The sequence below is a fragment of the Paroedura picta genome, chromosome 12 (genome assembly GCF_049243985.1).
Source record: "Paroedura picta isolate Pp20150507F chromosome 12, Ppicta_v3.0, whole genome shotgun sequence".
In the NCBI taxonomy this organism is placed as follows: Eukaryota; Metazoa; Chordata; class Lepidosauria; order Squamata; family Gekkonidae; genus Paroedura; species Paroedura picta.
In genome coordinates, this window is record NC_135380.1 from 31835631 (window position 1) to 31848610 (window position 12980).

A 12980-nucleotide genomic window follows, 5' to 3' on the forward strand; every position below is an offset into this window, starting at 1 on the left:
TACTTTCTGTGGAAAGAACATGGCTGAGCTTGGTATGTCAGTCATGTGAGCACTTACATGTTCAGGTTACAAGGTTTTGTTTACTTGATTCATAGGGAGCTAATGTAGCATAGCAGCTAAGAAAATGAGCCAAATCCAATCCATTTATGTTACAAACCTGCTGAGAAGTTGGCACGCCTCAGGCCACTTTTGCACCCTCAGCTGCCCATCTACCTACCATAGTGGACCTACCTTGCAAAGTTGTTGTCCAAATTCCTATGAGATGCTCAGCCCTTTTCTAAAAACAATATATGAAATGTTTTTGCTTTTGCTTTTTTAACTCTGTTGTTGAGCTGCAAAATCTGGTAGTTGAAGAGTCAAGAAATAAAATACCAATTCAAAATGTGAATGCAATAAAAACCCTCAAACATTGTTCATAGACCCCAAGTAAAACCACAGCCAATGGTACAATCACCTTTATTAATCCAGCCAACTGCCTGCTGAAAAAGGTGTCTGTAGTCTTTCTGAAAACCAACGTAGAACAGGCCAAGCAAGTCTCCAATGGAAGCAGCATACGGGAAGGGTTCAGAAAAAGTCTTTCTTCTTGTTTTCAGCTTCTGATGAGGAAGGTACCTGAAGTATGGATCTTGCAGAAGTTCCAAGCATCTAGGATTGGAGGGGCATGTTCTGCTGAGTCCGGCAGTGTGTTCCTCTACTAGCCAGTATTCTTTACTTCAGCCAATGGCTCTCTGCATTGTCAGGCTGGTGTCCTGCTACCTGATGTCCCGAAGACCAAAGTGAATTATGAAGGTGATCTCTTGAAATGGAGTGGATGGTCAACAACATAGCAAATAAGGTTCAGTGTAAGTAAGTGTAAAGTGATGTGCAGTGAGGAAAAACACAGCATCTGCATTTCATATATGAAGACCAAGGAGGCCTTGACTCATATGGCCCAGGCTAGCCCAATCTCACCAGATTTTGGAAGCTAAGCAAGGTCAGCCCTGGTTAGGATTTGGATAGGAGACTACCGATGAATTCCAGGGTCACTATGCAGAGGAAGGCAATGACAACCACTTTTGTTAGTCTCTTGTCTTGAAAACTCAGTGGGGTTGCAATAAATCAGCTGTGTATTGATGACTCTTGTTTCTAGGGATTAAGTGGCCCTTTAATGTGATATTGGGAGGCAGGGGATTTTACTCATGTAAAGTATATCTAAATGGTGCTGTGGGCCCTCCCCATTGCCTTACTAGATCCAGGCTGTCTCACTTGTAAGCATCTTTCTCCAGACCTCTCCTGTTTGTCCTTTAGAAATTTTGCAGCTGCTGTTCTGTCCTGCAAGGTTGCTGGCAGGTTATTAAGGGACAGAGCCGGAAGCAAAGTAATTGAAACTACTGGAGCCTGAAAGAGAATAAGATTTTTTTCCCCTTCGTTTTCTAATTTTAGCAAAAGAAGCTTCACTGGGTCACATTGATCAGTTCCCTGGGTCATGAGAAGTTTATTGCTGTCCAAGGCTTGGCTGATATTCAGGGAAATAATTTTGCATCTGATTAAACTTGCATTTTTAAAAGAACTGAGTTCAGTGAGTGGCATACTGAATGCCACTCTTACCCAGCCAAGTGGCTTGCTTAAAAAAAAAAAGCAAAACTAAATGAATTGTGCCATTCTGACACAATCAGCCAGAGGCCAAAAGGAAGCACCACCAACCCCTGGCAGGCTGTAGGCATCAAACTCTAGTAGTGGGTTATGTTCTCTGGCATTTCTTTCAGCTGTTTGTAGTCTCTGGGTGCAGAAAATGGGAAGCTAAAATGTTCAGAGGATTTGAGAAACATTTGGGGCTTCTTAGTTTTTTGGGGGAAAGATTCTTAAATTGGCAGGTTAAGTTCATTTATGAATGGTGAAGGGAAGAGTCACACACCCCACCCACACCAATAAGTGAGTTGGTCTAGCTTACAGGTTTAGGACTGCTGAAGAAGAAAAGCAGTTCCAAAGAACATAAACTTAGTGTACAGAATTCACCTTCATAAAATGTCATGATGGCCACTAGATGAGGCTTAAACCAAATTACATGGTAGAAGATCCATGCTTGAATCTTCAGAATCTCCCCTTTGTCACCTGCAGCCTCGGTCCAGGTGGGGACTGCAGAGTGGGAGGGGGGATTTCATCTTCCTCCTGCTTTGTTTTCCCGACCGCTCATCCCCTTCCCCAGCTGTTACCTGTAGCCCGCCTGTCTGTTTTCCCCAGTGGGAGTGTTAGTGGTTGGGCACATTGTGCCAGGGGAAAGGCTTAATCCCCCCTCCTCCGTGCTGCAATGGCCACTTGAATCGGATCTCCTGTGGCTGCTATTTCAGAAAGGGGGGGAAACTACTAGAAATCCATCTGTGAATCTTGCATCTCTTACTTGGCATACAGATAAAGGCGAGGCGTGATGCAGACTCCTAGAGGGTATGTTTTTTTATGACTAATATAGCAGTGCAACTTTCTCTGACTGCCAGATGCTAAGGTGGTTTTCAGCAGCAGTGGACTTGCTGCTTCAGACCAGTAATGCTGATATATATGTAGATCTTAGATAGATCCTATGAGGCAGTTTTGAGATTGGTTCTTGAAGCTGGAAAAGCCTCTGTACTAGTTTCCTAATTTTTTAGTTCAGCTTTGGGGCATTTGGGGACCTACTTTAAAAAGAAACAGCTCAAGAAATTGCAATTTCTGTAGCACCTGCTCCATATGTAGCACCCATTCCTTGAAGAGGCGGAGTGTGAAATGTGCCTCTAGTGTATCATTTTTCTGTCTGGACATGTTGTCATTCAGATTAGATGGAAGCAAGGGAAAACTTAAGTGGGTACTGGAAACTTAAGTGGGTACTGGACATGGCAGATGTGTTCCCCCCCCCCATGAATGTGGACATGTGGTCTCTCTCTCCCCCCCCCCCCTATGAATCAAGATCCCCTCTCCAACCTACTTTAAGCTTTGGGATAAAACAGGATCTGGAGGAAGAAGAGCTCTATTCTGATGACCCTGCAAAAGGTCATATTACACCCCTTCCCCAGGGAAAATCCCAACCTGAAGAGTCCTCATCTTGCAAAGGAGTTCAGTCCATTTCTACTTGATTCTTCCTGGAGAAGTCTGAAAAGGCAAAAGCAAAGCTGGATATTTGACTTTGCACAGTCACTCCCAGCTTGTGAACACTGGCTGGAAAATTTCAAGTTGGAAAGCCACAGTGTAGCTCCGATGTACCTTCATGCACACTACCTCTTTAGCTTTCATAGTACAGGCTGTTATAATACAGTTTACAATACTGTTAGTTTGTAGAGTGTGATGTATTTAGACCCGCTTCCCTGTTTTTGGTGACTTCTTACCTTGTACCTTTAAACTGTAGCTGCCAGCAAGGAGTTCCCGTCTACAACAAGCTTCCCGACAAAGAACTTTGGGTGTAACTAAACCACCAATTGCTTGGTGTTCCCAGTGTTGCTTGAGCAGCCCAGCGAGTCTGTGAGTGGAAGCTTTCCCCTTGCAGACAATTGCACTTCATTTTTTAATGGCACTCCAAATACATTTCTGCCTGAGGAAGATGTAGGTGGGCAGGAAGGGGAAGACAGCAGTTGGGTTGTTTTCTTTCTCCGGTCAGGAGGGCTTCCTTTGGATATTGCCTTCTATTTTTAAGCATCCAGCAACATGTTTCCTGCCATCAGTGAGGTCAGATGAAGCCCTTATCATGTGACACCAAGTCTGAGTAAGAGTGTCTCCCCCCTTTTTCTTATGAATATCCAGGTAATGAGGAATTAGCCTGTTTTAGATGAGGTTGCAGTTGCCCTGAAGGAACAGGTTTACAGGTTGTGTGGATACTATTAGATTCATACCTGAATGTCCTGAAGGGATCAGTAAGAGTGGGTAGTGCCTTTAGCCAGTTATGGTTGGTTCACCCGTTGTGTCCTTTCCAGTTAAAATGAAGTCTGGCCACAAGCATGCTTCTTATAATCAGATCCAGACTGATTTATTGCAGTGTTCTTTTGGGGGAGCTGCTTCTCATGATTGGTCAATAAGAGGTGCAGAATTCAGCTCACATCTGTAAGGGAATGTATGCCAGTTTGAAAAGAACCTCATTGGCTTTTAGTTTGCTTCTGTGAACAATTCATTATGACGGTTCCTACCTGTAAAGCCCCAACCAGCCTAGGATCAGAGGGCCTTCTCCAGTATGAACCTTGCTTGCATATTAAGAGGCTTCAGAGATCCTTCTTCACATGCCCCCATTTTCTGGAAAGGGAAGCCTCAACAGATGGCTCCCTTTCCATGGTGCTGCCTTTCTTCCAGAACATCTTGTCTACTGCAGTTCCCCTGGATCTACTCCATTCTTTTGAGCATTAGGTGCTAGATTTTTAGTCTCCCAGACATTTGTCAGAAATGAATATTTTCTCGATTTTTTAAAATGGTTTTTGTAACTACTGCTTTTAGCATATTAATCTCCTTAGAATTGCTGCTTCATATTGTTTTTTATTTTCTGTAGTGTCATTGGTGGTTTGTTTTAATTTTAATTCAGTAAAAGCCATTTTCTGTATTATACATTTTATTTGTGAACTGCTTCAAGAAGTTGGTTAAGAACTTGCATATGTAGAATCATAGAATAATAGAGTTGGAAGGGAATCTCATGGGTCATCTAGTCCAACCCCCTGCACTATGCAGGACACTCACATTCCAATTGCTCCTCCACTGTCACTTGCCACCCCCTTGAACCTTCACAGAATCAACCTCTCTGTCAGATGGCTATCCAGCCTCTGTTTCAAAATTTCCAAAGATGGAGAACCCAACACCTCCCGAGGAAGCCTGTTCCACTGAGAAACCGCTCTAACTGTCAGTAACTTCTTCCGGATGTTTGGATTCCATACATTTAAATACTGGGAGGGGGGATGTAGCCTGGCTCACAGCAGGGTCCCTCTTATCCACTATCACCCTCTCCCCTCGCTTGACTCAGCCATTTAACTCAGAGTTGCAGGCAAAGGGTTCTTTAGTCACCTTATTTTGCAATGCGGACAGCAAGGGAGGGAGACTTTGGCAGATGCTTTGCCTTATTACCCGTCCCAGCTGATGTGTCTAGAAGGGCTTTGCCAAAAGGGCTATTGGTCTTCAGATTGGAGAGGAGGAATTAAAGAGCCTTTTGCCCGAGTCTGCTTGTGGGGGTTGCTGTGCTAAGTATTGCTAACACTTTGTCCCCCTGCTTAATAGAAAATATGCTGCTCCTTAAAAATAAGTCCTTGACCAATAACTACATGAATCCCTTCTGATTATTGAGACAATCAATGAGGGTTGCACTTGGTGTGGGAATTTAAGTCATCTGCAATAAGAGGCTTTTCAGTATTGACCCTGGTATTGTGGAATACATACCTCCTACAAGGAGGGAGGTAATGAAAGAGGGAAATGTGGTGTTGTGACAGTGTTTCTGGAGAGTTCAAATGAAAGGAGTCAAAGGGAGGAAATGGGTGGAATCTTGAGAGCAGCAAACAACAAAGCAGAAGATGGTTAAGGTGGAAGGGTGAAGGTTAGGGCTTGTATAAGGCAACTGGATTGCTCTAATTGTTAAATTATCCAGAGCTGTTGTCTGAAATAATAACTGCCCCATTTGATGCCCAAAGTACTTCTTGGGTAAAGAATTGGCATCTGTGAACCATGAAACTGTAGAACACAGAATGCTTATTGGTAGGGCTTTTGTAGCCAGGTAACAGGGGAGACAGCTGCTAGTCTGAATAATCTGATCTTCATGGGGGACATAATGCAAGTAGTGTAAGGGGATTGGGGATTGGGGCTGGGTTGGGGAAGGATCTTTTTGCCCTTCAAAGACTGCCTGTTTTGATATAATCATACAGCACTTTCAAAAAAGACATTTTCCCTTCTGCCTCTGAAATGTTCAGTGCAGCTGCCTGTTGTTGTGTTTTGGTTTTGTTCTCTTCTTATTCCTTTCTTGTTCTATCATTTCTGTTCCCGCACCTAGCCCCTGGGATCCTTGGAGTGCAATCTGATGACAGCAGAGTTTCTGTTGTTGTTGAGTGTACTTATCTGGTTGCTTTTCAGCATATTGTCTTGGGAACAGGTTTTGTGGTGAAGGATTATTCAGAGCTTTTTTTGCAAAGGATATACCAATTCATAAAAATAGACCATTCTCTTTGAAAGCCATTTAGCCGCTTTTCTTTCTCTCTACCCTTCTCATTTTGGAGCAGGCTTGTTCATATCTTAAATTTCCTACACTTTATTAAAACAAAAGAGAATGACAGGGACAAAAGATGCACCTTGCCTCTTCCAAGATATATTCCCTTTCTATTGTGCGAGGCGTATGTTGTTGCTGTGGACCATTCACCTGTGCTGTGCTTTCATCTTGCAGACAGAATTGAGCCTGTTGGAAGAAAAGCTTTGATGTGTTGAATACATAAGCTGGTCCATGGTTTTTATAGAAGATGCAGGCATCAAGATTTGCTGAACAGAGAGACTGCTGGTCCATCCATTCCACTGTTCTCAGACTCTGTACTAGCAGCAGCTTTCAAAGTCTCAGGCAGAGGTTTAATGAGTGAAATTGAATTTGGGACCTTGGGAGTGCAAAACATGTACTTTCACTGACCCCTCTAGAGAGAGCAGTTTTTTGCCAATGAGGTGTGAGTTGGTGATGATTTCTACAGCTTTCTACCTACATATTGTGGCCTCTGCTGTGTTGGGAAGGTGGGGAGTAATTGGGAGTTATTAGGCAAGGGGGTCAGCAACTCAGGAAGGGGAAAAAGAGCAGATGCATTACTTGGTATTTTCCCCAAGGGCCAGTTACAGATCAGCTGTCTAAACTGAATCATTTCATACCGTGGAAAACAGTATACCTAACATTATGAAGTTACAGGTTTATCTCTTCTTTCTGGTATGTTGCTTATACAATATCATATGTTGATACTGTGAATCCTGTTTAATATGAAATAGCTACCAACCACACGGGCCTTTTCTTAGGAACGTATAAATCTGCCTTATACAGGGATACTGCTGTTTTATTCCATTCAGTGTTGTTTACCTTGACTGGCAGTTGCTTTCCAGGGTCTCAGGAAGGAAAGGGACCTTCATAACACTTACTGCCTCAGTGATGACATTGACTCTGGGGACTTTCTGCATGCAAAACAGGTGCTTCTCTGTGTTATGACCTTTCCCAGGGCAGTGTTGGCTGCTCTGACTGTCAGTTGCTGAACAAGGTCATATTTTAAATTTTAAAGCATGTTACATTTTTAACCATCAAGTTAAGCATTTAAGAAAATCATACGCTTCAGTGTTTAGCTGTTCTGTGTTTCTTTTACTGAAGGAAAAATGGGGATGCAGCTTCATCCTTATTCGTTTGCTCCATGTGCATCTGTCTTAAAAGACCAGATTCTTTAGGATTGCTTTAATATACATTCTGAAGTTTAAGTCTGCTTATCTGCTTGTCATATTTTCCAAGCTTAGTTTGAATGTGAGCTTCCCCTTTAGACACTTTGTGGAAGTTTAATGTAGAAACATTAATTTAAAAATCTATGTTTTTGTTTTGTTCTCTGAGTGTTTAGCCATTGCAATGGGTCCTTGAGCAAGAACTTGAGAGCCATGAAGAGTCAGATGGGGTTATCCCAAGGCTCAAGCCAACACTTCATATGAAAAAGCCTTATTTTGAGCCAGACCTTTGTTCATCTAGCTCAGAACAGTCCACTTTGGTTCATCAGTATCTTGGGTATAGAAGGGTCTCCAGTAGTCTTGCTATCTAATATCCTTAATGGAAAAATCCAGAGACTAAATGACTATCTTCTCATTGAAAAGTGTATAGTTTGCCACTAAGGTCCTAAGTCGCCTGAGTCCAGCTGCTCTGCCTGCAGTGTAGAGATATTTGCCTCATTTACAGGGCTGTATTGTAAAACTGGCAAACGATGCATTTGAAGAACTCTAGTTACTTGAAATATGATTCACCATGCTCACTCTGGCTTACAAAGTTGGTGCTAACTGAAAGAAACTAGGGTTGTCCCATCTGTTCTGAAAACTGAAGTTGTGTGCTTTGATAATAAGGGGCTTTTATTGCCACTGGGCATTATATACTTGGAAAGCCGGTAACCATTTGATGATTAAAACTGTGTGATTAGATGTCCATAGGTGGCTGTGCAGTAGCTTAACATGCTTTACGCAGCAGTGGTCCCCAACCTTTTTATCACTGGGGACCGGTCAACACTTGACAATTTTACTGAGGCCTGGGGGGGGGTAGTCTTTTGCAGAGGGACATCACCGCCGCCGCCTGAGCCCCTGCTCTACTTGCTTTCCCACTGGTGCCCCTGACTTCCCGCCGCCCACTGGGGGGCGCTGCCAGCAGCAGCTGCGCAGTGCCACACCAAGGGGGAGCCCCAGCCATGGTGACCGCTGGAGAGCACCAAAGGTGAGCCGGCAGCAGAGTGGCAGGGCAGCCCCCGAGGCACCAGTCAGGTAGGAGGAGAAGGAGGAGCTGCGGCCCGGTACCGACTGATCCATGGACCGGTACCAGTCTCCGGACCGGGGTTCGGGACCGCTGCTTTACGGGAAGGGCACTTCAGTGAGTGGGGGAGGTATTCCTCTCCTCCATTATGCTGCCTGCAAGAACTGTAGCCACATTCATCAATTCTAGTCTTCTAGTTTAAGCAACTGGTAGGATGGTTAGCACTACTTGGAGTAGATTTGGTCCTGGAGCCTCCAGTGGCTGATTCCTACAGTTAACTTTTTGATGAAGTCTTAATGATGACAGCCCTATTTCTTATTGTTTCCTCTCATAGCTTGCAGAAATAAAAGGATTGCACAAGCACATGTAAATGAGCTTGATTTGGGTCATCGAATTCTGCTTTCCTCTGCACAAAAACCTGGGTATGTTTTAAAGTCCTGGGCCATCTGTGAAGGCTTGGGTGTGTTTGCTGCTTTGGAAGTCTCCTTGCAAAATACTTTTTCACCATCCTTTTTGGTTTTTATTCTCTTTCAACTTCTCTTGCTGGATGCCCCATTTTCCCTTCTGCATCTGGATATTTTTAGACTGCTTTGTATGTCCTTTTTTTTTAGTTTTGCTTTTCTGTCTGAGGCAAGGAAACTGGCATTTTCTCAGTTTGCTCATTTTCTCTGCCCCTCACTCTCATTGTTTCGTCTGCTTTACCATCCCTCCATCTGTTTCTTCTTCCAGTGGCTTGTTTGTGTCACCTTGTTTACTTGCTTATTCAATCCCTGTCAATCTTAGTGTTCTTCATTTTTCTTAATTACACTTTCCCCCTTTTTAAAATAAAAATTCTGTGACCAGATCTATGCATTTCCTTGGTGTTTGCTAGATAACACTGATGAGAGACTTTGCAGATCCTTTAAGGGAAGGTGCTTAATTCCCCCACTGCCCCTGAGCACTAAACATGTTGTTGTTGTTGTCTCTCAGCCAGAACAGTGTGTGTGAGCATGGATGGAAGTGTGTAAACCTTTTAATAGTTCATTGTGCTTTACCATTCTGAAGAGTCTGGCTGCTAAGCTACAGGTGGAAGACAATGTATTCCTATTCTTCCATTCCTGCCTTCTGGCAGGAATATGACTGGCAGGTGAGTCGTGTGTGGGGACTAGATACCTACATCAATATCCTCTGTTATGGAGAAGGTGAGGGACCGCTGCCTTCTTCCTCTTACCTGAAAAAAATCTCACCCCTTAAAAACTTAAATATAACTCTGGAGAGGAAGGCAGACAGATATGGGGCTGCAAGATGGTATAGGAAATGCAACAGATATAGAATGCCACCTATTACATGTTGACAGGCTAGGAGGGGTTAGCAAGGACATATTTTAGAACAAGCAGAATACCTCCATTGGCTGCTAGTTCTTTTCTTAGCTCAAGACTAGTTGGTTTCATCTTTTAACGCATTATCTGGTTTGGACGCTATTTTTGGAGTGTGTGTTGTTCCATATGACCTATATTAATATCCCTGAGCGAGGCTCCATCTTCTAAGGATCTGGGAAGGTAATTTACCAGGAGCAGTGTCTTTTCTAAAGTGGCCTCAGAGGTATGGAATGTGATTCTTTCCCTCTCCTGCCGAAAGTCCTTCTATGTGTTTTTTCTTGTCTCAGGGGCCAATGAAGACTTCTTTGCTCTGCCAGGCATGTGAGCACCATTTGTTTTAAGAAACTGCATACTAATATTATATTTTTACTTAAGGATTTTTAACCTTACAGTATTCTGAATGTTCTAGTTGGGAGCTGGGCTACAAATATTGCTAACCGATAAATGTAACGCATGAATTCAGGGCATCCTCTCCTTTTATCAGAACCAGGAAAAAGTCTGCTTTCCTCTAAAAACTGTTCCTGGTCACTGTTTTCTACTGTTGTGCTCTTGTAGGCTAAAGGTTTCTCTGCAGCTTTTGTAGGTCATACCTCCATTCCTTATTCATCCTCTCTCTCTCTCCCCCCTTCCCCAATAATTCAAAATGAATGATGCCCATAGGCATGACAGTCTCTTTGCTGGCTCTCGCCAGGCCTTCTGACAATCCTGTCAGCCTTTATTTTTTCTGGAAATGGGGAGTAAGTTCCCTCTGAAACGTGGCCTTCAGGAAAACTATGCTGCTAGTAGAACCATGTGGCCTGAAGGAATCCATCACAAGATATTAGAATCTATTCAGTGTGACAACATACAGTTTTGTAGGCAAGGCGGATTTGGGACATGTTGGCAAGTAAACAAGTGTGCCAAAATACTCTGGGCAGTTGTCTTCATCTGTATATAATTTGTGCAAAGTAAATTAATGTTTTTGGGTGGGAGATAGAATCTGGGTTGGAGAAGGACAACCGTTTAAAAAAAATGGACAAAATCAAGGTTGGAGGAGGGTAACCATTTTAAAAATGAACAAAATCAAGCTTTCTAATCATAGCATTGCTGGTCAGGAAAAGACTCTGGGTTCTGCATAGTGCTTGGACCAAAATGGGCAATCATATTCCCCCTTGATTGGCACGTCTCAGCTTGTCATCATCAGCCTCATTTTGAGGGGTGATATATAAATTGAATAAATGAATAAATACATTTTGAGGAATGATTGGAGGTTTCTCACAAGTAATTAAACAGAAACAAAGACCAGTATGATGGCTAGCAGCATCATTATTTATCCAAACAGTTTTAGCAGACTTTACATTGCTTTAATCACTCCTCTTATTCTGTGAATTTAGGTAGATTGCAAGTGAGTGAACAGAAGGGATTGTGTAGGTGCTTGGCTCTTGTGGCTATTTCCTGCATTCTGTGGGGGTTGGATTAGATGATCCTGGAGATCCCTTCCAACTCTGTGATTCTATGATACTTACAATGCTGAAAGTACTGTGCCACTTATCCGTGAATGTGACTTTACCAGGTGGCTATTGATGATGTTTTGTGCTGACCATTGGCACATGTTGGAGTGCAGGAATCTGGGGGCAGCACAAAAGATCTCTGATGTTGACCATGGTTCTGTGGAGGTCTGGGAGAGCCAGGGACATCTTCAGCCAAAGGCATTGTCTATATTAAAAATGTATAGAATGGTGCTTCCATAGGATTGTGCTACATCATTCTTACTCCCATTCCTCTTGGGTGGCCTAGATCTTAGTCTTAATTAGCATTGTGCAACTGAATGGCAGCCCCGGTGTGGAGAAGAGTGGAATTGTCCTTCCATTACACTACTGATGATATTTTCAGTAAAGACAACAAGCACGTGGCTTGGTTTGTTTATGTGAATTACTTGGCAGAATGTTCTTAGATGTGTACTACTCAGTTTGCATGCCTCATCAACTTTGTTGCTTGTTGGGCAAAGTGGGTTTATCAGTGGTCTTTTCTGCGCCTTCAACTCTAGGCCATCTTGAGAGCCAGTGTGGCGTCGTGGTTAAGAGTGGCGGCCTCTAATATGGAGAACCGGTTTGATTCCCCACTCCTCCACATGCAGCCAATGGGGTGACCTTGGGTCAATTTTCTTAGAGCTGTTCTCACAGCGCAGTTCTGTTAGGGGTCTCTCAGACCCACCTCACCTCTCAAGGGTGTCTGCAGTGGAGAGAGGAAGGAAAAGGTGTTTTGGGACTCCTTCAAGGAGTGAAAAGCAGGGTATTAAAAAAACCAGCTCTTGTGAAATTTGCCTGCAATTTTAATTAAGGGGAGAATGTCTGGTTTAGCTGTTAGGAGTTCACAGTGTGGCATGTGGCACTAACTGCTGTGGCAAGCAGTTGTGATTATCTCCCCTCCCCCACGTAACCCTTCTGTTGAGTAAGCCTATAGTATCAGTAATTGTGAGATTAATAGCTCCGACACAGTAAGAATCTTGTGTTTTACACAAATCTGATTTAAACAACAAAAGAGCAGCCTTAGCCATTTTGATCACGCAGTTCAACAATGAATGGAGGGAAAGAAAATCAAATGTGGTTGGGTGTGTGGGTACACACTCGCTCAGCCGCTCTTTCCTATTGTGGATTTTAGTTGGCTGTGGGATGGGGGTACCGTGTGTGGGGTTTTTCTCCCTCCTTCATCCTTGTGACACTGTACGTGCCAGAGCCCCAGCTGCAGCATTTGTTCTGAGCCTCCTGCCATCCATGGCTAATGTAGACTTTTGTCCTTTTTTTCCCTTTCCTAGGACTGAGTTTGCCCTGAAAGAAACCATGTCGACAGGCGGTGGGGAGGATGACATCCCTCAGGGGGAGAGGAAAACTGTCACAGACTTCTGTTACCTGTTGGATAAATCCAAACAGCTTTTCAATGGCTTAAGGTCAGTGGGCTTCAGATGCTTTAAAGCCGAATGTACATTTGAAATAGCCTCTGAAAATTCTGTGCCCAGCCCCTCCAGATTTTGTGATATGCGTAAATTATGCAAGTATCCATATTTTCCAAGGTGCTGCAATATTTAACTGAATTAATCACATCAGAGGGGTCAAAGATTTGCATACAGAAGGCCTGTTCCCCTAACCTCCAGAAGTCATTTTTATCTACCCTTTTGGTTCTTTGGACTTCAGCAAGCTTTTCCTGTGTTTTCAAGCATCTCTTTGTGA

At 43.4% G+C, this 12980-nt stretch overlaps 1 protein-coding gene across 7 annotated transcripts in view; it reads left to right on the forward strand.

The window, feature by feature from the left end:
• Positions 1-12980, forward strand: part of SCAI (suppressor of cancer cell invasion) — a 69646-nt gene that overhangs the window by 25279 nt on the left and 31387 nt on the right. For all 7 annotated transcript variants that reach the window (XR_013225816.1, XM_077305502.1, XM_077305503.1 and 4 more), the window contains one exon: positions 12569-12700. Coding sequence is in view for 6 of the 7 variants with exons in the window: in XM_077305502.1 (XP_077161617.1) it covers positions 12569-12700 (132 nt within the window). In the remaining variant the exon portion in view is untranslated. The remainder of the gene's footprint in view (positions 1-12568; positions 12701-12980) is intronic.